Raw genomic sequence first — 27,093 nt, 5'->3', positions numbered from 1 at the left:
CTAGCTTCTCGTCCAGCACTACCGAGTTGCCGCGACACACACTGCACATACTCACATACATCGCACGACTGCATCGGCATGGCGGGCTCCACGATGGCGTTGAGATCGTTCTCGGTGCGGAGGCAGCCGGCGGAGCTTGTGGCGCCAGCGTCGCCGACGCCTCGTGAGCTGAAGCTGCTCTCGGACATCGACGACCAGGAGGCGCTGCGGTTCCACGTCCCCGTCATTCATTTCTTCCAGCAGGGCGGCGACCTCGCCGCGGTGGTGCTCCGGGACGCCATCGCCAGGGCGCTCGTGCACTACTACCCGTTGGCCGGCCGTCTGAGGGAGCTCGACGGCCGCAAGCTCGCCGTGGACTGCACCGGCGAGGGCGTGCTGTTCGTGGAAGCCGAAGCCGACGTCCGCCTTGAAAATTTCGGTGACCCCGTCCAGCCTCCCTTCCCAGGCCTCGACCAGCTCATGTATGACGTCCCCGGCTCCAGCGCCCTCTTGGACACCCCGCTCTTCCTCTTTCAGGTACACTGCTATACGTACTAAGTCTATAACTTTGTTATTTTCACGGAAAACCATCCAATCGATCTACTAGCTGCCAAGATTTGTGAAAATGAAAATATATAATGCTAGCTACTTGTGACTTACTGTGTGGACGTATATATGCATGCACCGCCATTAATGGTGGACGTGCAGGTGACACGGCTGGCATGTGGAGGCTCCGTGTTCGGGGTGCGGGTGCAGCACACCATGGCGGACGGGGCGGGGATGGTGCAGTTCCTGGCCGCCGTGGCAGATCTGGCTCGGGGAGCGGCGACGCCGACAGTGCGGCCGGTGTGGGCACGCGAGATCCTGATGGCGCCGCACGATGACCAATCGCCACTGACTCGCTTCGCGCACCACGAGTACGATGACGTGCCGGACACCGAGCTCGACGGCACCATCGTCTTGCCCCTCATCGACGACATGACGCACCGCTCCTTGTTCTTCGGTCCTAGGGAGCTCGCCGCCGTCCGCTCCCACCTGCCACCCTCCCTCCGTCACAGCACCACCACCTTCGAGATCCTCACCGGGTGCCTGTGGAAGTGCCGCACAAAGGCATTGGCCCCGGCCGCCGACGAGAAGATGCGGATGATCTGCATTGTAAACCTGCGCGGCCGTGGACTAGACAGCAACATCCCGCGTGGCTACTATGGTAACGCGCTCGCTTTCCCGGTGGCCATCTCCACGGCCGGTGAGCTCTGCGCGAACCCCGTCGGCTATGCCGTGGAGCTGGTGATGAAGGCCAAGAGGGCAGTGGACTTGGAATACATGCGCTCGGTGGCCCGGCTCATGGTGCATCGGGGACGGCCGCACTTCGCGGTGGCGAACGGGTACCTGGTGTCAGACGTGTCCAAGGTTGGGATCCGTGAACTTGACTATGGCTGGGGGAAGTCGGTGTACGCCGGGCCGGCCAAGGGCGGCGTCGGCGTCATCCCCGGTGTGGCCAGCTTCCTCATCGCCGTCAGGAACGCCATGGGTGAGGACGGCATTGCCGTGCCCGTGTGTCTGCCCAGGCCAGCCATGGAAGAGTTCATGGAGGAGATGAGCAAGCTGATGCAACCGGCCGTCGCCGACATTACTCCCAGGATCATATCCGCGATGTAATCACTTGCGCAGTTGCGCATCGTCAGGCTATGCCGGTCTGCGTCGATTACCCGATCGGGATGTTTACTTGTACTCGTTGCCAAACCTCTATATTTACTGGTTCCCTTGAAATTTTTATTTGTTCAAGAAAATATGTTCGTAAATACTACTCCAGAGATATTTTTTTCCGATAAATGGCAGTTACCTTACTTAAAATGTTTAACTATTACACCCGGCTTCTGCACATGTAAGATGAACACAGCTTCAAAACAATCCGAGAAAAATAAACGTTCATTAAAAAGAACCAACTTAACTCATCACATATAGCTAAGAGACGAATGACCAATTAATCATGAGATTATGCTGCCACTCATGTTGGAACTCTGGTCGTGTCCTTCAACTGTGTAGATACCTCCGTAAAGAGATCGCGATCCTCCATACATAGGAGCAACGATCATGAACACTGGTGCACCGGTAGATAACCTGCATGAGAGAGAATCGTTTGTCATTTCTACATAGCCAAAGCGACCAAATAACGGTGAGCGCTCCCATCCTAATAAGTATTTTAAACCTATGATCCACCATGTTAAGCCGATTGCCAAAAATATTGGCGATGCTACGTGGTGGGTATAAGGTAGATGATTAACCATATAAATTTTGCCAAATGGCGTTGAAATAATAAGTCTTTAATTATCTCATCTTGATGAAAAAAAATAAACACCTTTTACTCACTTGCCAGTTGCATTTAGCAAGGTTGTCCTTAGTAAGGATAACTCCTCGACGAAGATACCATGCAAACACGTTTGTTTTTTTATGGTATCTTCATCTTTTAAATAAGTTCATTATTAACTACCGGCTCAACAGGTTGAACTAAAGCTCTCTATACACGGAGTCCACCAAGAATTTACCATTTTCATTTGGATTCCAAGGGAACTCATCTGACCCTTCCGATAGATGAACAAAATCTTCCAAGATGCAAACCTAGGCCCAATAAGATCCCTTCGGAATGTCCCAGTTAGTGGAGAAGACTCCATCACCTTGGCCAAGGTATCCCCTTTGTGACGCACAATGTTGTATAAAGTTGGATATTATTCTCAGACAGTGGTGTTCCCAACCCACCTGTTCCCCTAGAACCTAATCTGAACCCATCTCTAATAGAGAAAGAACCAAATGGGAAGAACATCTTTTTCGCCAAAAGTCTAGACCAAAACTGTGAGTCCCCGGGTTTCCAATAGACCTAGGATATCGATTGTGAGCTAATATAATTCCTCTGCAGAATTGTTTGTCAGACCCCATCTTCAGTGAATACTTTAGCCATCCATTTACCGAGCAGAGCCATGTTGTTAACCTCGAGGTCATGAACACCAAGCCCTCCTTGGTCCTTAGGCTGACACACAGTACTCCACTTAGTGAGCAAGTATTTCTTCTTTTCACTATCTCCTTACCAAAAGAATGTTGACCGTAGATAATCCAAACGATGCAAGATACCTTTAGGTAACTGAAAAAATGATATCATGTACAGTACCATATTGGTTAGTAATGAATTTATGAGAACTAGTCTTTCACCTAAGGATAGTAATTTGCCTCTCCAGCGCCTGAAACATTTTTGTAGGCTCTCCTCGACATGTCTCCATTCAGCCAAAGTAAGCCTCTGAAAATGAATCGGTATGCCTAAGTAGCTAATTGGGAACTAGCCGAATCCACAACCAAAAATCTCTACATATAGGTTTGCCTCGTATTGGGCCTCACCGAAACAGAACAATTAACTCTTATGGAAATTTATCTGCATACCTGATAGTTGTTCGAATGCTGATAATATCAATTTCAGATTTCTTGCCTTTTCATTGTCATTTTCCATAAATAGAATTGTATCATTGGCGTATTGAAGAATAGACATCCCACCATCAACAAGGTGGACTACTACTCCTTCAATTTTACCATCAACCTTAGCGTACTCAATTAGTATAGCAAGTATATCCGCCACTATGTGGAATATCATGGGAGATAATGGATCATTTGCATCAAACTTTTTTTCATCTGAAAGTATCAACCAACGTCATCATTGACCTTGATAGCTACACTTCCTTCGAAAACAAAGTTATGAAGGAGCACGCCACTCATCAGAGAAACCTTTCACTATGAGAAGTTGTGGAATGAATGACCATTTAACTTTGTTAGAAGCCTTTTCAAAGTCGATCTTTAAAATAAAGCCAATCATCTTTTTACGATGTTACTCGCGAACTGTTTCATGCAAGGTAACAACTCCATCTAGAATATAACTTTCTTGCATGAAAGCGGTCTGAATAGAGCGAACCACATGATCGTTTATAGAATTAAGCCTACAAGTAGCAACTTACGTGAAAATTTTAAAACAAACGTTTAGAAGACATATTGGTCAATATTGTTGGATCCTTTCCACCTCATTAACATTTGGTAATAAAATGATCTCGCCGAAATTGGTTCGTCAAATCTCAAGCAAACCGTCATGAAGAGCACCAAAAAGATCCATCAAATTCGACGTAATTGTCTCCGAGAGTTCTGGTAGAACTCGGCAGGGAAACCATCCGGACCTAGCGCTTTGTTGTGCTCCATCTGGTAAACCACCTTCTTCACTTCCTCCTCAGAGTAGGGAGACATAATGAAGTCATTTTGTTTGACGGATACCTGGGACTCACATTCCTCTGGCTCTCCGAAGAATCCTTTATAACTGCTAGAAATATGCCCTAGAGATAATGATAATATAGTTGTTATCATATTTCCTTGTTCATGATAAATGTATATACTCCATGCTAGAATTGTATTAAGTGAAAACATTAATACTTGTGTGGTTTGTAAACAACACCGTGTCCCTAGTAAGCCTCTACTAGACTAGTTTCTTGGTTGATGATGGTTAAGGTTTCCTAACCATAGACATGTGTTGTCAATTAACAACCTGGTCCTGTCATTAGGAGAATGACATGATGGACAAGACCTACCTAAGCAAAGCAATACGAAACGTTTCAATGTTAATTGTCGTAGCTTTCCAAATGTTAAATATACCAATCCTTAGACCATGAGATTAAGCTACTCCCTAGTACCGGAAGAATACTTTGAGGGGATCAAACGTCACTTCGTAATTGGGTGATCATAAAAGTGTTTTTTGGTATCTCAGAAAGTACTTGTTGGGTGGTATGTATCAAGAGTGAGATTTGTCCATCCGTGTGATGGATAGATATACTCAGGGTCCGCTTAGGTAACGGACATTCTATATCACTTGCAAGCACGTGACTGAGCCATAAGTGTATGATGTGTTACATTATGAGTCCTAGGAACTAGAATACTGAACTAGGTATGGTGATACCGACGATCGAATCTCTGGCAAGTAAAATATCGCGAGACAAAGAGAATGGAATATGGGGATTGTTTGAATCCTTGACATTGTGGTTCAACCGATAAAGATCTTCGTTGAATGTGTGGGAATCATTATGAACATCTAGGTCCTGATATTGATTATTGATCGCAAAGGTGTCTCGATCATGTCTACATATTCTCAAACCCGTAAGATCACACACTTAACGCTTGATGACTCTACAGTAGAAACAACATATTCATGGTGGGGAAACCGAAGGTTTGCTCGGAGTCTCGGATGGGATCCATGACATCACCAGGAGCTTCGGAATGGTCTGGAGATAAGAAAAACATATATGAAAGTATTTTCAGCGTTACCAGAAAAGTTTAGGATTTTTCGGTATTGTACCGGAGGTTCTAGAACTTTCCAGAGGGTACGCCAATATATTGCTTGTTATCGGACCATCACTTGGCCGTAGGATTGGAAGTAGTGTGGCCGCTGGATTTTCGACCTGGCCCCACGTAGCTTTTTCCATGATTTGAGGAATCTTCCGTTCAAACTGAGGATCAGGCCCGCGCATTCCATTCTATTATTTCAGGAATAAAATTTGCATGTTTCCGTTTGCACAGCTCCAGTAATAATTCAAGACTCATCTATCCCTTAATTTTCATAAACAATCGGGAAAACTATGAGTTGTTTCCAACCAATAAAATACAGAAAGTTAATAATTCATTCTTTCCGGTCACGGAAACATATTTTAGTTCCGCGGAAGCATTGTTTTCTATCAGTGGAAGCCTTCTTTCTTTCGGGAAATATCCTTGCTAGTGCAACTTAATTTTGCTTCGTATATTTTATTTCTGCAGTTGGCCAGCTAGATTGTTGGAGACAAAATGAAACATGTATTCGTTTGTATCAACATTGCTTCCAAAAGAGAATATAATTTCCTTAAAAATTAAATATTGTTTGCTTCCAATGGATGAAACCATGATTGATTCTTACATGCTTCCAAAGAAAATAACATCTGCTTCGAATGACACCATGATTGGTTCTTACATGGGATGTAATTTGCTTCCAAATAAAATAGCTTTCGCTTATATTAATATCATAGCTTGTGTGTATATACACAACATAAGAATCGGTCAAATGGTTTTTGCATGTCTAGCACAGTGCCTTCGGTCCACCTCTCATGGCAATATCGCATGCCCATTGACGAGGAACATTAGTGTCATGTGGATGACCTTCAACAATGACCTCATGCCACAGTTGGTAACCTTTCCTGCCTCCTGTAATGCCTACACCTGCTAGTGGAGGGCTCCAAGGTACTTCCGATGGCGTGAATTCATTTGTCCCAGCAATGGTGCATCAAATAGGAGACACAACATAATATCGACCTCGATGGGCCCATTGTCAATGGCATTGTAGCTGACTAATATCACTCATTGGAAAAAAAAGGTAATCTGCAATGTGTTAGACTTGAATGATGAGCAACATATATGAGAAAAATGTAAAACTTTTTAGTAGTATTACATTTTTCTCATATATTACATGTATGATAAATGTTTTTAGTGCTACTACAATTATCAATAACAAATGGAAAAAGGTACAAAAGCATGTTTCTATTTATGTAAACTTTCAGGATGAAAACACATACATACTTTGGAAGCATCAATTTTATGCTATATGAATTTCATGTAGAAGTTTCGAAGCCTGAAACTAGTAGCATGAGGGAAATATACAAAATTAAAAATGGCACTGAAAATAATAGTATTAAAAATCAAAAAGGAAGGAGCTTGGTTATATGCAGCAAACTTTCTGGAGCAAAGAAAAATATATAATGCATTATGAAGCATGGATATTTTCAAGCAACGCGATTAGTGCCAAACATAAATCATCTTTATAAAAGCATAGAAATTTCATACGCTCTTTGCATGTGCAGTACATAGCAAGAGGTTAGTGCTATTTCAACAAAAATCATCTATAGGAAGCATAGAAAATTCATCATCATCGCTGTTTAATTCTTGGGCAGCATGGTCATCACGAAGCATGAATATCCCTCTCACACAAGGTAATAACAGTACATGTACAGGAAAAAAAATCTTGCTGCAATCGGTTATAACAGATCTATAAACAAACCTAACAGATGCAAGATATGATCACATATCGGTTGTATGCATGGGCTTCGAAATTTGATTTCACAAATCCAAATGGCAGAGGAAGACATGGCCGGATTTGATATTCAGAAGATTTAGAATTAGGCACGCATTGGGAACGAGGGGGAATAATTGAAGAACGCACCTTGACCAAAAGATGAACCCAAATTTGTGCAGCTGTCAGGTATTATTGGTTTGGATATATGTCACACTTCGATGGTATTATTAGGGTTTAGATTGGATGAGGACCAACTTGTAGGCCGGGTTTGACTACACCGTCAACGTTGTGCAGAAATGTAAGTAGATGCTGCTTTCATGGCTGCGCCTTCACTCGTGGCCGGCTCCATGCATGCCTCCATTATATGATTTCACTGTCACGGATGGCCTGTATCTTCTTTAATTTTGTCCAATCAAGCATTCCTTTTGCAGGTCCGGCCATTCCTCCGTTTCGGCAGACGAGAAGGGTCAAAACACATAGACTGACTATCACATCCCACAACCAGCGCATGGAGTGTCAATTCTAGGAGGACAACAGTAGGAGTCGATCAACGACCAGATACATGCACACCTTTGGAGTGAAACGAATGGCGGCCACCTATTCTTTGCGGTTGCAGATCACCATCAGAGATAACTGCACATATGTGCATCGGCTGAGGTGCAGGGTGGTGTGGTCACGAAATCGTATGTATGTGTGTTAAACCTCATCAAAAAGGAAACAGAGATGCGTGGGGAGATAGACTTGTTCAAGGAAAATTATGGTAGCTAGCTAACCACTGTGCTCGTCGCTTGCAATTTGCAAATGCACTGACCAGTTTGGTTGGCTGGGCTTATGTACAGTACGTGCTGCTTTTAGGATGTCCTACATTTAAATTACTTGCATTTTTACCTAATTTGTAGAAAAAATATAGTACCAATATTTAGAATAGCAGAACTGTTAAATTGAGACTATACGAGGGCTCCGGCTCTAAATACAAAATGATGCACATTTTAAATAAAATTAGTATTATTCTATTATAAATAAAAGACTAATCATATTTATGTATAGGCCTATAGTACATGTACTCGAAGTCGACGTCCCTATCGTCGGAGGAGCTGTCGTCGTCGCTCGCTGGGCGCGGCTCCAACCTACGAGGCGGCGGTGGTGGTTGCATCCGCAGAGGCTATGGCGGCGCACGCGGCGGGGACTGGCCGCAGCGGCTGCAACCTAGGCCGTCGTCGTCACGTCGTGCATGGTAGGCCTGCTCCTCATTCACCCACCAGGATCATGGGTGAGATGTGCGAGAGAGAAATCTGTAGAACTAGGGTCAGATGTAGCCCTTCCACAACTTCCCGCCTTCATATAGCGGCGATAATGGCGGGAAGCGGTGGAAAGGGCTAGAAAATGTAGAAAGGTGGCAAATCTTGCTATAAAGGCTGGCCCACGGTGATTTTCCGGCCGTCCGGCGCCTCGGCTAGCCTTCCTTTCTACTAGGTTCAAGTGAGCTTTGCCTTTTTTTTTGTTTGTTTTTAGCAAGTGAGTGAGCTTTGCCTAGTCAGGCTAGGATATCCATCCCCGGCCAACGTTCGTTCAGCCCACAACCCAATAAAGTTAGCCCGCTACGAGAGGCCTTGAGCCCACTAGAGCCCAATAGCCCACGTCCCTCAACCCATTCCATCCTTCCTCCGATGCGATGGCCATGTCAGTCGGTCCATCACCGGAGACCGGGACGTTCGTCGTTCCTCGTCGACGCTGCCGTGCACCGGCCGCGGAGGAGTGGCCGTCGTCAGGGACGACGACAAACCTACACAGAGGGGTGCCAGGCGCTGCCACGCCAGCCGGTGGGCGCGAGGCGGCGGTGCGGCGAGGAAATGCGTGGTTGGAGTCATGGAGTTGGAGATGGCCCTCGTCATCGTCCGGCCGCGTGCCGGGTCGCTTCGTTTGTCTGCGGCATTTCCGACGCCACCTCCACTCGTCCCGTCCAGTGGAAGCCTCGGCTGGGCTGCCTCGCCAGGTGAGCTCTCGCTCGCCTGCCCTGCCCACCAGGTGCTTGTGTTTATTCCCGCCCGCCTCCTAGCTTGAGCATTGAGCTAGTGACTACTCACGGACTCCTCAAAAAATAATGTTCCCATAGGATTGATGCACCGGCTGGTTGCCCATCATCTACCAGAATTACATGGTTGGTTCTTGGACATGTCAAAGGTTGGTGGAGGGAACACATAGTAGATGCTGTTAGTTATAGGATGTTCAACGATCACAGGGGCCAATGGACTATTCAGCATAAAGGATGCGACCACGACCTGGAAACATGCCGTTGACCAGAGTATCCTTCTATGGCACATCGCAGCAGACCTATGTTTTTACCAAAAGGGCATCCCATCAGTTAGTTATGAAATAGCCACAGGATGCAGATACATCTACTGTTCACCAATCTTGATATTCTATTGTCTGGCACTAGACGAAATCTGTTCCTAATCGCTAATCCCATACTAGAGAAAATTCTCAAGGATGAAAAACTATTGCTCAAGAAAATCATTCAGGGCAATAACCCATCACTCATGGAGATCTTCAAGTGCAATGAGCCATTCCTCCAGTACCTCAAGGGGAAAAAAACACCATCGCTACAGGAGATCGAAAGATGACTTACAGACAGAATAATCAGTAAGTTGCAGGTCACATAATACAGAGAAGCAGTTGAACACGCATAATCACCACTGTATGGAGATATGCCTAGAAGATTCCTGCAGTACCTCAAGTGCAATGAGCCATTCCTCCAGTACCTCAAAAAGGTTTTATTATCTAAGATGCCTGGAAGATTTGTAAAGCGTTGTTGGCTTTAGGTGATGAGAAGATGTCGGAGGTAATTTAAGGTTGGTGGGTGGAGATGCTCTGCTTTTCTGCCAGTAGGTGCCCAGGGTACCTACATGCCAAGAGCATGGGCTCTGCCATGGAATTACTCACTTATGTCTGGTGTTCCTGCTGTCACGCATGGGTATGGAGAACTTGCCTGAGAGGCTGCTGATGACAAAGCGTCCAAGCTGAGGGGGAAACACCAAGGTCGATCCAGCGCAGCCACTAGGGAAGAAGCATTGTTTAACCTAAGATGCTTACGAAAACCATTTGTACCCTGCATTTCGATATTAGTTGCTTTTTTTTTTTGCTTTCCTGTGGAGTACTTGTCTTAGTTGTTCATCGTGAGTACATGTTAAACATGGAAAAATGGAACAAGAGGGGGCGAGCAGGGTTTTTAATTTTTAGTTACAGAAGCTGTTTATCGGCTCTCTGATGTTCCTTCAGTTGAATTAAGAGCCACATAATGTATGTATAGATTTTGTATTACAGCCTTATCAGTCTACCTGATCCATGTCTGTAGGAGTTTTGATTTCGTGTGAGAAGTTCATTTGAATATTTCATTACCATGTTGATATATTGTATTCCAATGCAATGTCTGCATTAACCATCTAGTGTTTGATTCTTTCATTTTTTTAAATTACGGAGTACTACAGTTTGATGCTATCAGTATCTGTTGGTATGCTGTTAGAACTTACCAGGCTCCCTCTCATTTCTACATTGAGCGTTTCTGTGGCACGGATGGCCCATGTTAAATTCTATGATAAACGATCCACGCAGTCTTCAGCTACATATCAGTTCTTGGCGACAACCCACAGAGCGTATGCCACCTGTAAAATTCGCCGATCAGTTCCTTCAGTTGAGGAGGAAAAGAATCAACATGGACCATTTCTGAGGTATGATCTGATGTTATATTTATCAGGGTAGATTGATTTTACATTTATTATATATGCCATAAGTTGCCTTTTTTACATGTAAAGAACGCCACTGGACACTGGGTAAAACAGTAAGTAGACACCAGACAAGCATGCATGGTTAAATTAACATCAGAAGATTAGCATAAAAATTATAACACATAGAAAGACAAATACATAAATCCGTAAAAAATCATTTCCATTCTATGCTACTCTGTTGTTTGCTTCTGCTGCCGCTGAATTTCTATCGAGTAACTGGTTACCTTGCAGGGGTGCGAGCCATCTCCGCGTCAGCGCGAGGCAGGAATAAATTCCATGCGGTGGCGAAGGAGCGATGGATCACCTTGTCAGACAGCTGACTGTGTGGCACTATGTTGGCCGATAGTCGCTCCTCTGCGCCACCAGGTCAGCTTGTGTTTATTTGATCTGTTCAACTGAACGCGAGATTCCCCTAACACTTGCTTGGCTCCCACTTATTTGATTTGTGGCCGCTCTTTTGTGCAGCTTTAATGCGTGCCCCACTCCAGTTTGTTGGAAGCGAACCATGGATGAATCCTCACTGGTTGGTACCGGTGGTAGGCCACCCATCAAGTGCCCTCAGGCCTTAGGGAAAAGGATCAACATCGAGCATCTCGGAGGTATGAGTTGATGTTATATTTTTATTGCTATATACTGATTTTACATAAATTATACATGCCATAAGTTCCCTTTTTACATATAGCGAACTCCATCGGGTAAAACATTAAATACACACCAGGCAAGCATACACGATAAGATTAATATTACAAGATTAGCATAACAAACCATAATGCGTATTAAGATAGATACATGAGACAAGATGAGACTGCAGTTACGAAGGTTTAGGGCCTAGATTCAGCCCTTGTTCATCAACTCCAACGCCGACTCGACGAGGGTGTGGATGCTGACAGCGTGGTGGCCGAGCCCGACGCTGCCGGAGAAGACGTAGAAGCACTCAAGCATGGAGGTGGTTGCAGCCACGTGCCTCAGCTCGCCCTCAAGCCCAAGCTCCTCGAAGAGGGCCACATAACGCACATCTGACCGCATCATGGTGACGGCAAGCTCGATGGTGTACCGGCGGACCCGAGGCATGTCCATGGACGGGCAGCTATACTCCTGCAGGCCTGCAGCACCTGCACCAGCGTCCTTGCCAGCACCGCGTCTACCACACCTGCCATGGTGAGGCTTGCACGAAGCTCCCCTGGCTCCATGAACCTAATCATCTGCGCAGCAAGCCCGAGAAAGATGTTAAGCGTTTTCTCCTTCTCCACCATGATGGTCCTCAGCACCTTGGTGGCGCCGGCAGTGACCCCTTCCAGTGGGAGTTGCCACTCGTCGCCGGCGTAGGAGCATAGGTTGTGTAGGATCCTCGCGGCCCATATGATGACAACGGGGTCGTTCAGGGCACCGACGAGCCGTCCTACCCCTCCCCCGAGAGCCATTATGATCATGCCGCAGTTTTTCTTACTCTCCAAGGCCAACATCGCAAGCGCCTCGCCAGCCTCCACCCGGATGGTGTTTGCATGTCGACACTCCGTAATCTCCACCGGTTGCAAAAAAATGGTGACTAGCACACTCACCATGCCACCTGTACCGCCGATGAGTTCCCTCGCATCATCATCCATGGCCAGGCTCGTGAGTATCTCAATCGCCAGTTGGTGCAGCTCAAACTGGACCTTCTTTTCTTGCCGCTGCAGCACATCCCTGACATTGCTTACAGTGAAGACAATGTCAGTTAGCTCCCTCCGGAGAAGTTTCCCCGTGTTCCCTGTTGTGCTGGCCAACCTCTTCACCACGTGGAGAGACTGCTTCACAGCCTTGAGCCTCATGTCCCTCGGTGTTGTCGGTGCCAAACCATGGTCGAGGCTAGAGTAGGAGATGATCTTGTCAAGAAGTCCCCGCGTGTTGCCGATCTTGTCACAGTTGTTGTGGTCGTGCGCCAAATTGTTTAGGATGGAGAGGCCGAGTAGGTTGAGTTCGTCTTGGTCGGCATAAAGCAGCGATGCCACCGATTCAATTGCTCCCGGGATGCCGGTTATGCGGAGCGCAATGACCTTCCTTCCCGTGAGCATGGACACGACAACTGCCGCCGACCGCCGGCCTTCCTTCTCGCACAAGCCCTTCCAGCTGAGCATCTCGATGAGGCGCTCGATGGTAGGCGCGGAGACACCGATCTTTCGCAGCGTGGCGTCGGAAAAGCAGTCGGACTCAGCGAGTGCGACGAGGATGCTGACGCCGAAGCTTTGCTCGTAATGGGAGCCCGATGTGACGAGGTTGTCGCCATAGGAGACGAGGTCCATGTGAAGGCCGTCGAAGATGCTCCCATCAAGGCACCGCTAGTAGGAGTTGTAGAAGAAGAGGCGGATGCCGACCTCGCCGGCACTAGGCGCGAGGTTATAGTCGTTGGCCACACTTTCAAGGAGGCGGCAGTGACCCACCTTCCATTCCCACAGCGCCTTCTCGACAAGGAACAGGAGTGCCTCAGCGAGCGCGAGGCCATAGAATATGTTGAGCGCGGCGGTGCGGTTTGTTCGCGCTTCCTCGCTCCCGCCGTAGTGCTGGTGGAGGAGGCGTAGGAGGGAGAGGGACACACACGCTGACACAGAGAGCAGCTGCATCCATGAGAAGGTACGCACGGCTTGGGCGCAGGAGATGGCCTGGTGCTGCCACTCTAGCTCATGGCTGCGGCCCAGGATGCGGGTGCCTTCGATGAGGAGGAGGACCGTGATGCACCAGAAGTCGGTGTGGCCCAGCGTGATCGCGAAGCCGCCGAGGAGCACCACCGTGGCCCAGATGAAGGCCAGTGTGCCAAGACGGCTCGCCGCCTTCTCAAGCAACGCCAGCTGGAGAGCCAGCACGGTGAGGCGGCGCTCCGGCAATGCCGCGTTGTCATCACCGGCGTCGGCTTTTGGGTTCGGCGCGGCCTTCTGCGGCTCGAACAGCGTCGGCAGCTGGTTGGGGATACTCACGCGGACGCTCGGGACGGCGAAACTAGAGCGACGATCCATTCCAAACAGTCTGTTGTTTGGCTATGTGTGGGGTGTCTCTGTGTGTGCGCTTCTGAGCCGTGCATGCACTGGGTATTTATAAAGCGTCCACATGCTATATGCAAGGTAGGCGAGAGAATATATTGATTTGAGGCATTTTGGATGTATCGTTGATTTTTCAGTCTGTATAGGCATTATTAGATGGAGACTATTCTTCTTTTTTCTTGTTACAACAGAATGTTGCTATTTAGACAGCAAGCGTAGGTCGCACCTAAAGTTGGATTTTCCCTACACTGATCTAGATCTTTTTCTCTGAGAAGCCTGATCAAGATCTTCTCCTTATTTCATACTTTACTCGATTATGGCCGTTAAGCAGTTTTGCAGTCTCATTTATACCGTTTAGTTTACACTGTCTGAGTCCAGATGTCAGTGACTCACACAATCACACTACAGAAGTTTTATACTTTTAATGTAGTCTGGAATCGTGTTCTTAGAAAACAAATTAACCTTCAAAGGTATATTTTGAATTTATAGATTCTAGCTTTGACTAACAACGAACCAATGTATTAATGTTGGCTTGTTACAACGGAATGTTTTTCTTGTTACAAAGGTATATTTTCCTACACGCACCAAACCTGGCCCAGTTTAAACCGTGTAGATTTTGTTTTTGTAGTTGCTTCACCACAGACTTGAAGAAACGTCAAGGGGCAGTGACTTCGATTTTTTTAATGTAGCTTCTTGTTAGATCATTTTTGTTTTGTTCATGTGTAATTCGATTGTTGTTTAGTTAGTGAAGAAGGTCGATTGTTAATTTCTCGAACAAAAATACAACATGAGATATTTACGGACAAAACTTAAGCTCCGACGGGAGGAAAGATAGCATGAACTTAGTAGCTCTCTTACCGTCTGTGTGTCTTGGCCAGGACTTCCCATGGTTTTCTCCGGGTTTCTCTTCCAAAAGTAGCAGTACTTCATGGAGTGTGGCAAAGTGTTGGGTGCAATGGTTAGTTTCGTTACCCTATCGTGCTCTAACGGCCTCCGTGTTGCCAGAAAGTCATTTGTGCGAATACCATTCGAACAAATCCAGCCATGCATGTCATTGTCACGGTTGATCAGGATTGCTGCATCACTGATCTCTCCTCTCCAAGAAGAGGAAACGAGCTTTCGCTTAGGGGAAGCTTGGTCAATGTCTCCTAGGTTCTCCTGCTGCAATTGATAGTCTCGTCTCGTTCCGTCGTTGATGGTTACACCGTCACGAAGAAGGCAGTATATGTACCGTTGATACTTTTTCTTGCAAGCATGACAGTTTGTTTTTACATTATAGGACGGTGAAGACTCTTGTTTGTCTTGTTACAACAAAATGTTGCTATTAAGACAACAGGTGTAGGTTGCACCTAAAGTTGGATTTTCCTACAGGGAGCTGAGTAGCTGACATGGCTCAGTTCACTGATATTGTCGTTCTTTCATACAGTACTTCATTATGACCATCGAGCCGTCTTATAGTCTAATTTCTGCAGTTTAGTTCACACTGTCCAAATCTAGATGTCGTTGGCTCACACTGCAGAGGTTTAGGTTTACTGAAATAGTATAGACCGTATTGATAGAAAAGAAATTAACCTTCAAAGGTATGTTTCGAGTATTTAGATCTTAACTTTGACCAACAACTAACCTATGTGAGTGTCTGGCAGGTTGGCAGCAAGGAAGAATGTTTGGCCGTTGCCAGCTGGAGAATTTTCTTCTTCTTTTTCTTGTTACGCAACAGAATGTTGCAGTCGGCGTGGCGCCTAAAGTTTCCTTCAGGGAGCAGACACGGTTCGGCCCACTGAAAGCATGTGCTGGTTCTGTCCTCTGTAGTTACTTGTGTTCTGTTTCTTCTTCGGTACAGCGTAAATTTGTCAGATTGTTTCTAGAAGCAATACGATATATAAGAGAGTTGCGGGCCAAACTTGAAGTTGAAGTGGACGAAGGTGCCCCCCTCTTATTTGTGTGTGTCCTTGCTCGTAGTCCTTGCCGATATTCTCGTCCTTGCCCCTCTTCCAAAAGCAGCAATATGCAACGGCAAAGTCCTGTGCAATGATTGATTTGCTTAGTTAGTTAGGCTGCCATGAATATATGCTCTAACGAACTCCGTGTTGACATAAAATCACGTGTGAATGCCATTCAAATAAACCAATGACTGTTGTACGTGTCGTCGTCGTGGTTGATCAAACCAAGGTTGCCGCGTGCATCGCCGGTCTCTCCTACCAAATTTTAGTTTCGCCTCGTTGGCCGCCTCTGTTCCGTTGATGGTATGAAGGTGGACATGTTGCTTTCAGAAAAACAACGATGGACATGTTGACGTGCAGAAGGGAGTCTGTGTTGCTTAGTTAAGATATATCCAGGTTTTCCTGATCAGCGAGAACCATGGTGTACAGAGGTTGTAAGAAGAATATGTTCGATGAAGCTCTGCTCATTCATTAGCCCACGATCACCGGCCCATTAGTCCACGGTCACCAGCCCATTCGTTCGGTAGACCATGATCACCGGCCCATTCGTCGCTCCTCTGCTCCTAAGCAGAGGCGCCGGAGCCGGACGTTCCTCGTCAGCCGTCCGGTGCGGCGGAGTGGTGGTGTGGTGGCGGCCCGCGGTCGACGAGGAACGACCGCCGCCGCCGCCGTGCAAAATTGCACGGACATGAAGCGTTCGTACCAGCTTGCTGGAGCGCGAGAAACTCCAGGAGGCGGCGGCGAGGAGGAGGTGACAATGACATCGTCAACGTCCAGCCGGGCTTCGACGATGCGGCGGATCACATCGCCGGCCCCTTGAAATGTGTACCTCACATGCATGGTCGACGCCGGGCCTCTCATCCGCTGCGTCGACCACCGGAAGCGCAGCGCCACCAGGTCAGTAGTTCTTCACCGCCTGCCTGTCCGCTAGGTGCTTGCGTTTATTCCAATCCGTCCCACTGCGTCCTAGGCTCCTATTGACCACTGACACTAGTGCGAGCTACCCTGTTTCGTGGCATCGTGGTTGGGGTACACCTGTCTGTCTGTGCATCCGGGAGGAAATAAACATGTACAGTAGTACTAGTGAAATTTCAGAGGGAGGGAACGACGAACGAGAGACTCTTCTAAATATTTTGAGGCGAGCTCCAGGAGAAAAACAAAACTTTCCGGTAAGTTCGAAGATCAGGCCGTAGTTTGCATAGATTTAAGTAACAACCATTAGTTATTTATATGCGATCGTGTATCAAGAGAAGCCAAGAAAAATATTGGGCTGAGTCCAGCTAAATGTGATTAAACGTGCTGCTTTTCGCTGTAGGAGAATTAGAGATGTTTCCACCCTTGCATACATTTAACTGATTATTATATGATTCGCATAAGAATTTAAGGAATCCGGCTGCTGTTTTTGGCTGGGCCAAGCAGAATCTGACCAAGTCCTGCCCAGCGCACGATACTGTCAGTCAGTATACACATGTAGACAAGATAAACAGCTAGGGAGTTCGATGCAAATCAAGTTAAGGTGTGAGGAACCATTTGGCCAAGTAAAGCAAAATATTATAAGATTCAGCTAGCCCATCGACGTAAGCAACTGATGTAAGAAATTCACTAGGCAGACATGTGACACGCCATAGTCACCGCTAACAATCTGCATAAATAGGATGAATGGGCAGAGTTCGAAATGAATCGGCCTCTCAGCTCTGCGTGTGTGTGCGCGACCTGAGTAAAGCAGGAGCTGGAGAGTAGGCCAGGTCCAAAGATGGGCCTCTCAAGTGCCGTGCTATGATGGGAGGACTGGCAGCTGCGCATCCTCGCGCTGGGCAGCCTCTTTGTTCAGTGGCTCCTCTTCCTCTCTGCCCCTCAACGTAAGCATGCAATTCCTTCATGGTGCAGATCCATAATATGGCTCTCATACCTAGGCAGCGATGCTCTGGCTCCCTTGCCACCCTCTTTAACCGCCAGAGCAAGCGTGATTACAACTCTGCACAAAGCGATAGCACCCTGGAGGTGGTGTGGGCGCCTGTTCTCCTTATGCACCTGGGTGGACAGGATTGCATAACTGCCTACAACATTGAAGACAATGAACTGTGGAAACGGCATGTCCTCACCGCTGTGTCCCAGATCACTGTTGCCATCTATGTGTTATGTAAATCATGGTCAGGTGGAGAGAAGAGGTTATTGCAGGCTGCGATCTTGCTCTTCACCCCTGGGATCCTTAAATGCTTAGAAAAGTCATGGGCTGTGCAAAAAGCAAGGGCTTTAGTCCAGGCCAGTCACCATCCTCGTGCCCAAGGAGAAGGTGATGCAGTGGACCTTTATGTCAATCATCGTCATCAAGTTCAAGGACAAGACATTGAGCACAACGGTGTTCCTGTAGCCCAAGGAGAAGGCAATGAAGTAAGCCGAATCCAAGGAAGAACTAATAATAGAAGATTGGAACTTGAGGATCGTAAGCTGTTTGTGGACCTTGCATCATCGTATCCTGACCGGCTAGGTATCCTAAAAAAATTCTGCGTTCTTGAAGAGAAAGAAGCATATTATTATTTGAAAGGACGATTATTCAGCACGTTTGATCTTCTTTACACAAAGAAAAAGATGGCAAGCTTGTTACACTTATTATTCTTACAAGGTGAAGATTTTCTACGCTTGACAACTTTTGGAAGCTATTCCTTTTTATGTACGAGCAGCAGCTCTGTACCTTCCGTTCGCAGCCATTGGCCTCTTCCACAAAAGTCACAAAGAAGCTTATAATGTCAATGATGTGAAGGTTACATATGCCTTGATTTGTTGTACTGCTGTACTAGAGTTATTTTCCGTGCGGAGAAAGCCTTTTCAGCTGAGTCGGTCTGGCCTCGTTTCCCAATATAGCCTCATTGCATTCATTGCCCGCAATAAAAAGCACACCAAGAAGTTGCGCATTGTGAGTTTCTTCAAATGCAAGGACTTACTTGACCAGAATTGGTGCATGAAGTCAGTTATAAAGCCATGTGCCTCATCCTTCAGGATAACAGTGTTGGTTCGTGGACATGTGCAAAATTGGTGGAAGGAACACATAGTAGATGTTGCCAGCTAGAGGAGGTTCAATGATTACAGGGGCCAATGGACTATACAACGTACTGGATGTGACCCAGACCTGGGGTGGAGCTTAAACAGACCGTTGGACGAGAGTGTCCTTCTTTGGCACTTCGCAACTGATTTATGCTTTTACCAAATGGGTGGTCCATTAATTACTCATGAAAATGCCTCAGGATGCAGAGAAATTTCCAACTACATGGTATATCTATTGTTCACCAATCCTGAGATGCTATTGTCCGGCACTAGACGATATCTGTTCATGACTGCTAATGCGGAGCTGGAGAAAATCCTCGAGGACAACGAGCCATTGCTCGAGATGATCCACAATGGGGAAAAACATCACTTGAGGAGATTGAAAAAAGACTTATGGAAAGAATAATCGCCAAGCTGCACAGAGAAGAAGTTTCAGGACGTGGAGAATCGCCGCCTGATGTAACTGCACAGCAAGGTTCTATCATTCACAATGCCTGGAAGGTTTCTAAGGCATTGTTGGCCTTAGGTGATGAGAATAAGATGTGGGAGGTAATCGAAGGTGTGTGGGTGGAGATGCTCTGCTTCTCTGCTAGTAGGTGCCGAGGGTACCTACACGCCAAAAGTTTGGGCGTGGGCCCACAGCTACTCACCTATTTCTGGTTTCTGTTGTCACGCATGGGGATGGAGACTTTGCCAGAGAGGCTGCAAAGGACAGAGCTTTCAAGTGGTGGAGGAAACAGCAGTGCACCTCCGTCAACTTCCTATGTCAGCACCGCCACTGTGGACGAGATTGTTTGACAAATGATTCTGATATATGAAGTCGATTTCTCCCCTGCATTTTGACATTAGTTGTTTCTTCTTTGCTTATCCATAGAAGGTCTGTCTTGGTTCTTGGGTGTGAGGTCTGTATGCTTCTTTGTTACAGTGTTTGTATGTTTGAACAATATCAGAACATAAAGGAGCTCTGCAATCAATGTCTCTTACGTTCTTGTTACAATGTATAAGAATGGATTTGAACATTTGTTTATGCTGTTAGTTTATTCGTACTGTTTTTCTTCTGCAATATTCATGATCGTCGAGCAAGCTTAGTGTGTCAAAATTTTAGGTCCCTCGTCCTGCAAATGCAAGACAGTACAATGATCAGGAGCAGGCATCATCCAACGCAATAACTGTTTCGCTCTGTTGAGGGGTATTCTGCATCTTTTGGACAGAGTGATCTGTTCCTTGCTCTAGCAGCATGTTGTTAGCTACGATAGTTTGCATGGTTGGATCATTGCTTACTTTAACTGCCTCTTTTAGAGGATGTTGGAGGAAGTTGTGATTCTTCTGGTTCTGAAGGCCTACTATTTCCCTGCTGTTGTAGGTATTGACAAGCACCGTGTGTATGTACTTCCGGTGAACATGAGGCAGATGTTTCCTGACCGACATTCAGATAGAGGATTTTCTGATTGCATTTTTTTGTGTACAGTCGGATAGCTCTCGGATGCAGCACCAAATTTGAACACGTCTGTGTAGGCTGCCATGTTGGCAAGGCTGGAGAAACTACAACTATGTAATGTAACTTTGTGGTGATACCAGATAGTATCTGCTGCTCGATTTCTTCATTGTTTCATCTAGATCTGCTACTGTGTGCAGAGCTGAATAATTACTAATGTACTGAGGCTGCAAGTGTGTGTATTACAACTAACCAAATTACCTTCATTTCTGTAAAGACGATGTGCACGTGTCTGTGGCACGGCCGTCCCATGTTATATCCAGGATCAGCATCACATAACATAGCAGTCATCCCGCACCAGCTCATTCTGTTGCAAATGTGCTTACTCTGGTCGGCAGACAGGCGTGCCGCACCAGCCCACCAACTTAGCCAAACACAGGCCTGTCCAGCCCATTTAGCCGGCCCGGCAACAACTACAGAGGCGGAGTAGCCCATTACCAATCAAAGCCCTTCCTCAGTTCCTCTGCACAGAAGCAGAGCCCTGCGGCCGAGCGCAAGCCGTCGTTCGTCCTCCGCCGTGCGTGCGGGCGGTGGCTTGGCGTGGCAACGAGCGACATTTGAATGCAGGGGCGTGTGGTCGGCATCGGCGCGCCAGCCGGGTTGCGTGGAACTCCAGGCGGCGGCGGCGGCAAGGGCGACCGGCGACGCGCGGAGCGGAGACGGCCTCGTCAACGTCCAGCCGGGCCGGAACACCACGTCTTACTGGTGAGCTGCGTCCATGGCAACGGCACCTGCGTGTCCAGACGCCCTCTCCTCCGTCCGCAGGAAGCGCCACCAGGTCAGCTTTCACCTGCCCGCCATGTGCTTGCGTTTATTCCCATGCGCTCCACTGCGTCCTAGCTAGAGGAGCGGTGCTCCGTCCGTCGTGCGCGGGACAACTCGGTGCATCTCTGATCTCTCTGGAATCATAAAATAAGTGGAAGTCCACAATAATATTAGTCTTCATCAGGCTACATACCCAGTTAAGCCCGCATCTCGTCGCTTCAGGCCAGTTGGAGCCGGAATGACCCTTAATTACGAACATATATTATAGCAACTTGAAACGAGTTGAGCCTTGCATTTAGGCAAGTCGTGCAAAATATTATCAAGTCCAGCCCGACGCACCTACAGCCAGCTTGTATACAGATGTAACAACATAATCAACTATCCAATTGATTAGATGGACAACTTAAGACAGAATCATTCTGCCAAGTCAAGTAAAAAAATATGTGTTCACGTATTTAAGCCATCCTAGTTGATATAAGAAATTCTGAAGGCATGTGAAACAATGAATTAGTCACAGCTACCCATGTGCATACATATGTCTACATAGGGTGAATAGGTGATCTCGAAACGAACCAGACTATCACCTTTCGTGTCCGTAATTCAGCGAGAGCAAGTTTGTGTCAGAGGAGGCCTGAGAGCGAGAACTAGATCGAGATGGGTCTCTCAAGTGCTATGCAATGGTGGGAGGAGTGGCAACTGCGCATCCTCGTACTGGGCAGTTGCTTCATCCAGTATGCCCTCTACTTCTCTAAATTTGTGCGCAGAGCTCCTATCCTACGCAGGTTGAGAGTGCTGGTGTGGATCGCATACATAGGTGCCGATGCCGTGGCGATCTACGCTCTCGCAACCCTCTTCAACCGTCGCAAGCAATCTTTTGATGGGGAAAGCAGCACCCTGGAGGTCCTATGGGCGCCTTTCCTCCTCATCCACCTCGGCGGCCAGCCATGGATAAGTGCCTACAGCCTCGAGGACAATGAGCTATGGAAACGTCATACCATAACCCTGGTGTCTCAGGTCACGGTTGCCTTGTACGTCTTTTGCAAGTGGTGGTCCGGTGAGAAGATGCTGCTGGCGGCAGCGATCTTGCTCTTCCTTCTTGGCATCCTCAAATTTGCCCAGAAGCCATGGGCCCTCAGGACCTCAAGCTTTAACAGCTTGCAGGGCTCCACCACTGTGCTGCCAAAAGCACAAATAGAAGGGCACATACCCCCGCTTGAAGAGTATGTACAGGCAGCACAAAAGTGTGTACTGGAAACAAAGGTACAATATATGTGTCACTATCGAACCATCATCGATTGTATGTTTTTCGACGAGTCTGCTCCACACTTTTGCCGTGTTTCCTATCTACCCTCTTTCCTGATGCTGGACCATAAGCGTGCATACAATGTGCTACAGAATTACATTGCATGTACATTTAATATCATGTACACCAGACTACAATCAGTTTTCAATCCTGTAGGCACTGGCTTAATGTTCTTGCTTCCATTCCTGGCTTTAGCTTCTATGGTGATCTTTGCCACGAGCCACAAGGATCATCACATTGAGAAGGATATCATGGTGACATACATCCTGTTCGGTTGCACCATCATGCTAGAGTTCTTACTTCCCGGCATGATACTAAGCAAGGAGATTCCGTGTGTTCACAGTTTCATTGACAAGTATACTGACGGATGGCAAGACATGGTTTCCCAGTACAACATCATGTCCTTCTGTGTAAGGAAGAAGAAGCCCACATTCCTGATGAAACTTGCTACCTTCAACTTTCTAAAGGAGTTTATTAACAAGCATTGGTATATTCAACATGTACCCATAGCTTTCCAGATTATATCGGTGGTTCGCCAACACGTGGAAGATGGTTGGAAGAAGTACATACGCGATGCCGCAAGTTACAGGGGATTTAGCAAACTCCGAGGCCAGTGGGCTCTAAGGAGGCACCAAGAGCTAGGATGGAGCTTGAAAATGCGATATGATGAGAGCGTCCTCATCTGGCATGTTGCCACAGAACTCTGCTTTTATCATCCCAACACATCCCCTCAAGGTCAACAAGGAGAAGTCACTCAACACAGCAGGGAGATATCCAACTATATGTTCTATCTGCTTCTCATCTGTCCTGAGATGTTAATGCCCGGCACTAGATCTGATCTCATCACCTTGGCCAGCGACACAATATTGGAAAACAAGACGGGGTTGCTCGACATGACAGAAGAAATTTGTGTGCAGGAGATTCTTAGCATGCCGATGCTGCCCACTGCACCTGATTTGGTTTCCAGTGCATCTAAGCTCGCCAAAGCACTAATGGAACTGAGCAACGAGAAGGAGAGGTGGACTGTAATCCAAGGTGTCTGGGTGGAGATGCTCTGCTATTCTGCCAGCAGATGTAGGGGCTACCTGCATGCTAAGAGCCTGGGTGAAGGTGGGGAGTGTCTTACCACTATCTGTCTCCTATGGTCATTAATGGGGATGGAGACCTTGGCGGATAGGCACCAGAGGCCAGAGTCTCCACGAGAGGAAGAAGGGGAAGGAGAAGAACAACGTGGACAAAACGAAGAACCATGCACTTCTGGTGCCCAAGGCAGAGCTAGAGCTAGAGCCAGTCCATCTGAAGACGACTACAGCCCCGTCTAAGAGATGTCACGTGTGCAAATAACTGATCTGAAGTTTGGTTCGTTTACCCATATCATGTTACCTCCTTTGCATCATTTATTGACTGCTATCCTAGATTGGAGTGGTGTGTTTTAACCATTTGTTGCTTCCTTTGGTGTGTCTTTTTCTTTTTGTTCTGATATGAGCGTGCTATTGTGCTCATTATTCCATTGTCAATTGAAAGCATACAATGATTATCCATACATGTAATGTTATTTTGAACCATTGGTGGTTTTTGCTGCGTGGTTCTGGAAATGGCTCAAACAGACACACTCTAGACTGTGCGTTCTGGGAGAAGTTGAGATTTCCCACATCAGTACATAACTGCTGTATGTTTCAGTATCCCCTGGTGGTTTTCTGCTGCTGAATTCATCCAGTAGCTGCTGCAGGGTGCATCTTGATCTGGGAGAGAAACATCCCGAGAAATGATGTAGTGGCAATTTTTTTATGAGCAAAAAATTATACATCGAAGGAACTCTAGAGAAATATTACGGATAGCCAAAGCAAGTTGTCTTGCATCCGATCTATGTAAACGAGCAATGGCTACTCCTTGAAACAAATGTGCCTACGGATGAGCTTGAAACAAACGAAACTGAGTACGGTCTTAGGCCAAGCGAAGTAAAATATGACAGTCCAGCCCATTACCTGCAAGATTTCTGCAGAATTTCAGACTTTCGGCGTTGAGAGAATGTGGGAGGCGGTTGGGTCGAAATGCTCTGCTTCTGGGCTGGTAGATGCAAAGGGGTACTTGCACGGCAATGGTTTGCGCACCAGGGTTGAATACATCACCTATGCCTGGCTCCTTCTGTTACACATGGGCATGTCGACCTTGGCTGCCGGAGAAGATGCAGAGGACAGAGCTATTGGGGAGACCGCGGAGAAAGAAACAGGTGCACCACTTGGTTGACTTGCCAGGCCAGCACCACCACTAGGGAAGACATTGTTTGGAAAATGATGCTTACATGTGGAATCGTTTTCTTAGCTGCATTTCGATCTTAGACGTTGGAAAGAAAAAGGAAAAAAAGGATCAAGAGCAGTTATCTGACATCGACCATATCTGAAAAATGATTCGAGTTCACGTATACATTGCTTAGAATATTCAAGACACTGATAGAGTATCTTGTTTAGAATGTCTGAAAAGTGATTTCGGATCATGTTGAGCGCTCCTGTTGTGTAAAGTGTAAACAAGGCACGGAACCCAAACGCGCAAACTCTCCAGATTCTGTCAGCAAGTGCGTGTTCCTCACTCGGCTTGGCAAACAGGCCTCCCGCGCCAGCGCACACTAGGCCTATATGGACGATCGACTCGACCCTTGAGGCCTTGGCCAGAGTGGCCCAAAGTCAATCAATTTCCGTCCCGCCACCATCCTTATTACACTGAAAAATAAAAGGATAGTGCTAGGAATTCTCCCGACGATTTGATTTCCCAGCCCTTGGTCCTCTTGCTGACACACGTCTCTTTTGCTAGGGGATAGCAAAAAAAAAATGTGGGTTTTGAGAGGCTTTATTCTTTGAAGTGCCTAAAGTCAATAAAAGTGAAAGAAGTTTGAGACATGAGTGAACAGATGAAAGAGAGAGTTGAAAGCGCTGACTGACTAGTTAATGGGGATTTGACCTTCAGTGTAACAAAAAGCGGTTCGACTGTAAAAATAGAAAGACCAAGATCCATTGAACATGGACCTCGCATGAGACTTCGCCGAAGACCTTGTAGCAAAAATTTATACTACTGTAGCAAAACCAAACTTATCGGAGACAACGACGAAGATCTCGCCAGAGGCTCCACAGCAAGAGTTTTGTACTAAAGTAGAAACACAACAAATAGTTGTAGCCAAAAATATATACTATTGAAGCACATTTGTAGCAAAAGTAGGACCTCATGGGAGACATTACCGGAAATCTCGTAGCAAAAAAAGTACAATTGTAGCACCCCGCTCACTGTTGACATCACTACATACCAATCTATGCAGCTGCAGCCGCCAGCTCGCCTTGCAAAGGTGGGGCATGGCGGAGGGCGCCACAGGGAAGACACAAAGAAACCAGAGTTGGCCTGAGGTGAGCGGGTACGGGCTCATGTTGAGGATGTCTGCAAGCCAGGCGGAGCTCGACCAGTGGAAGTCGGCGGAGGCCCCTAGGGGAAACAAGGTGGCGCTATGGAGGTTGACCGCGGCCGGCGAAGTAGAGCTAGAGCGGGGAGCTCCCAAAGTGGTGGAATCAGAGGTCGCCTGGAGGGATTGTATCGTTTTATTTTGGCACAGTAGGTGGATCAAGGCCAACATCATCACCAAGAAGAGTAAGGAGGACCTGGAGATCCTACTCGTCCACACCAGCGGCATGGACGGCGATGTCAAAGCGTGCTGCGCAGAGCAGCGCACCACGATCCTAGCCGAGAGTTGAGCTCCACCCGCGCCCCAGCCCAGCACCGCGACTCCTGCGATGGCTACTACTCCACCGGCCACAAATGCTTCCCTGTCGACTGCCACAGGCCATCGCCGACTGCTAAACCGCCGACGCCGACCATCATCCCTGATTCCCGGTGGAGGAAATCGCTCTTTGATTCCCGTGGCTATGTAATGACAGCCGGCATGTGTGCCCCATTTTTTTTTGGTTCGCCAGACATTGATATAATGTGATTTGCGACGATATGTTCCTCGAGACTTGCGATTTACGACGATATATATGTTTGTCGAAACATTGATCGTTTTGTGAGCACTAAAACTATTTAATCAACGATTCATTTCTATGTTTTTTAGTTTGAAATTTGAATGTACGTGTTTGAAGGTTGCAGCTGGGCACAGGTGTCCCCTATTTAGACGTTACCCACCTGCACCCCAGGCGACGGACGGCCCGTATGGGAGAAGTCTACGAGCATCTCAAGCCGCATCCCCAAAGTAGCCTTCAAAGGGATTTGGGGCACACTGGAAAAAAAAATTGTTTTCAGCCACGCGCCCCAAAGCCTCCTTCCGTCCGGCGCTACCCAATACGGTGTCCGGCGTCCCGAGCCCGTCCCCGCTCTACAGGGGACGCTCCGGGCACGCTGGACACAACGAAAAGCGAAGCGAGGAGACGCGGGCCCGACGCATCAGCGGCACATTCAAGTTAAACCTAACCGTCGCCTACCTCGCTCCATCTTGCCCCTCAAGTCAGCGGTGATGATCCACTGAAGCTCTCCTCCGGGCTGGTCGTTCACCTCGATTTCGTGGAACTCGGGGTGAGGGCGTCCAAGAAAGTCCGAGAGGGCGTTGAGGTCATGCTCAAAGATCAAGCTCCCGCCATTCCCAAGCTGGTAGAACTTGGTGTTGATGGGTTCATTCGGCTCCATCTG

At 47.2% G+C, this 27,093-nt stretch overlaps 3 protein-coding genes, 1 long non-coding RNA gene and 1 pseudogene across 5 annotated transcripts; 4 read left to right on the top strand and 1 right to left on the bottom strand.

Moving 5' to 3' along the window:
• Positions 1 to 1,833, top strand: LOC127302940 (benzyl alcohol O-benzoyltransferase). Its single transcript, XM_051333678.1, has 2 exons — positions 1 to 516; positions 688 to 1,833. The coding sequence occupies exons 1-2, from the start codon at positions 79 to 81 to the stop codon at positions 1,636 to 1,638; spliced, it is 1,389 nt and encodes a 462-aa protein (XP_051189638.1). The 5' UTR covers positions 1 to 78; the 3' UTR covers positions 1,639 to 1,833.
• A 6,923-nt stretch (positions 1,834 to 8,756) lies between these two features.
• On the top strand, positions 8,757 to 15,700 carry LOC127302939 (uncharacterized). Of its 2 annotated transcripts, XR_007853190.2 has the most exons (5): positions 8,757 to 9,086; positions 9,207 to 10,818; positions 11,107 to 11,241; positions 11,341 to 11,474; positions 15,530 to 15,700. It is a non-coding gene; the product is annotated as an uncharacterized lncRNA (long non-coding RNA). The 2 variants fall into 2 exon arrangements; XR_007853189.2 differs by having other exon boundaries at positions 8,757 to 10,818.
• On the bottom strand, positions 11,476 to 13,899 carry LOC127302938 (uncharacterized; annotated as a pseudogene).
• A 5,167-nt stretch (positions 15,701 to 20,867) lies between the features above and the next one.
• LOC127298409 (uncharacterized) lies at positions 20,868 to 23,966 on the top strand. Its single transcript, XM_051328269.2, has 2 exons — positions 20,868 to 21,141; positions 22,588 to 23,966. Exons 1-2 carry the CDS (start codon positions 20,925 to 20,927, stop codon positions 23,751 to 23,753), a joined length of 1,383 nt encoding a protein of 460 aa, XP_051184229.2. The 5' UTR covers positions 20,868 to 20,924; the 3' UTR covers positions 23,754 to 23,966.
• Positions 21,780 to 22,517, top strand: LOC139831176 (uncharacterized; the record flags this gene model as incomplete). The annotated part of the gene is made up of 1 exon (XM_071820535.1): positions 21,780 to 22,517. A coding segment is annotated over exon 1 (735 nt), but the record flags the coding sequence as incomplete, so codon positions are not given.
• Positions 23,967 to 27,093: the final 3,127 nt, after the last annotated feature.

Source organism: Lolium perenne, chromosome 5, assembly GCF_019359855.2.
Source record: "Lolium perenne isolate Kyuss_39 chromosome 5, Kyuss_2.0, whole genome shotgun sequence".
In the NCBI taxonomy this organism is placed as follows: Eukaryota; Viridiplantae; Streptophyta; class Magnoliopsida; order Poales; family Poaceae; genus Lolium; species Lolium perenne.
The sequence above is the reverse complement of the archived record's forward strand: the minus strand, read 5'-3'. Positions and strand labels throughout refer to the sequence as shown.

What these genes read in the sequence shown, in the direction of transcription:
- LOC127302940 (XM_051333678.1), top strand. Translation starts at nt 79, where the DNA reads ATGGCGGGCTCCACGATGGCGTTGAGATCGTTCTCGGTGCGGAGGCAG. An exon ending in CCCCGCTCTTCCTCTTTCAG is followed by an intron (nt 517 to 687) that starts GTACACTGCTAT and finishes GTGGACGTGCAG; the next exon opens with GTGACACGGCTGGCATGTGG.
- LOC127298409 (XM_051328269.2), top strand. Translation starts at nt 20,925, where the DNA reads ATGCAGGGGCGTGTGGTCGGCATCGGCGCGCCAGCCGGGTTGCGTGGA. An exon ending in TCCGCAGGAAGCGCCACCAG is followed by an intron (nt 21,142 to 22,587) that starts GTCAGCTTTCAC and finishes TCAATCCTGTAG; the next exon opens with GCACTGGCTTAATGTTCTTG.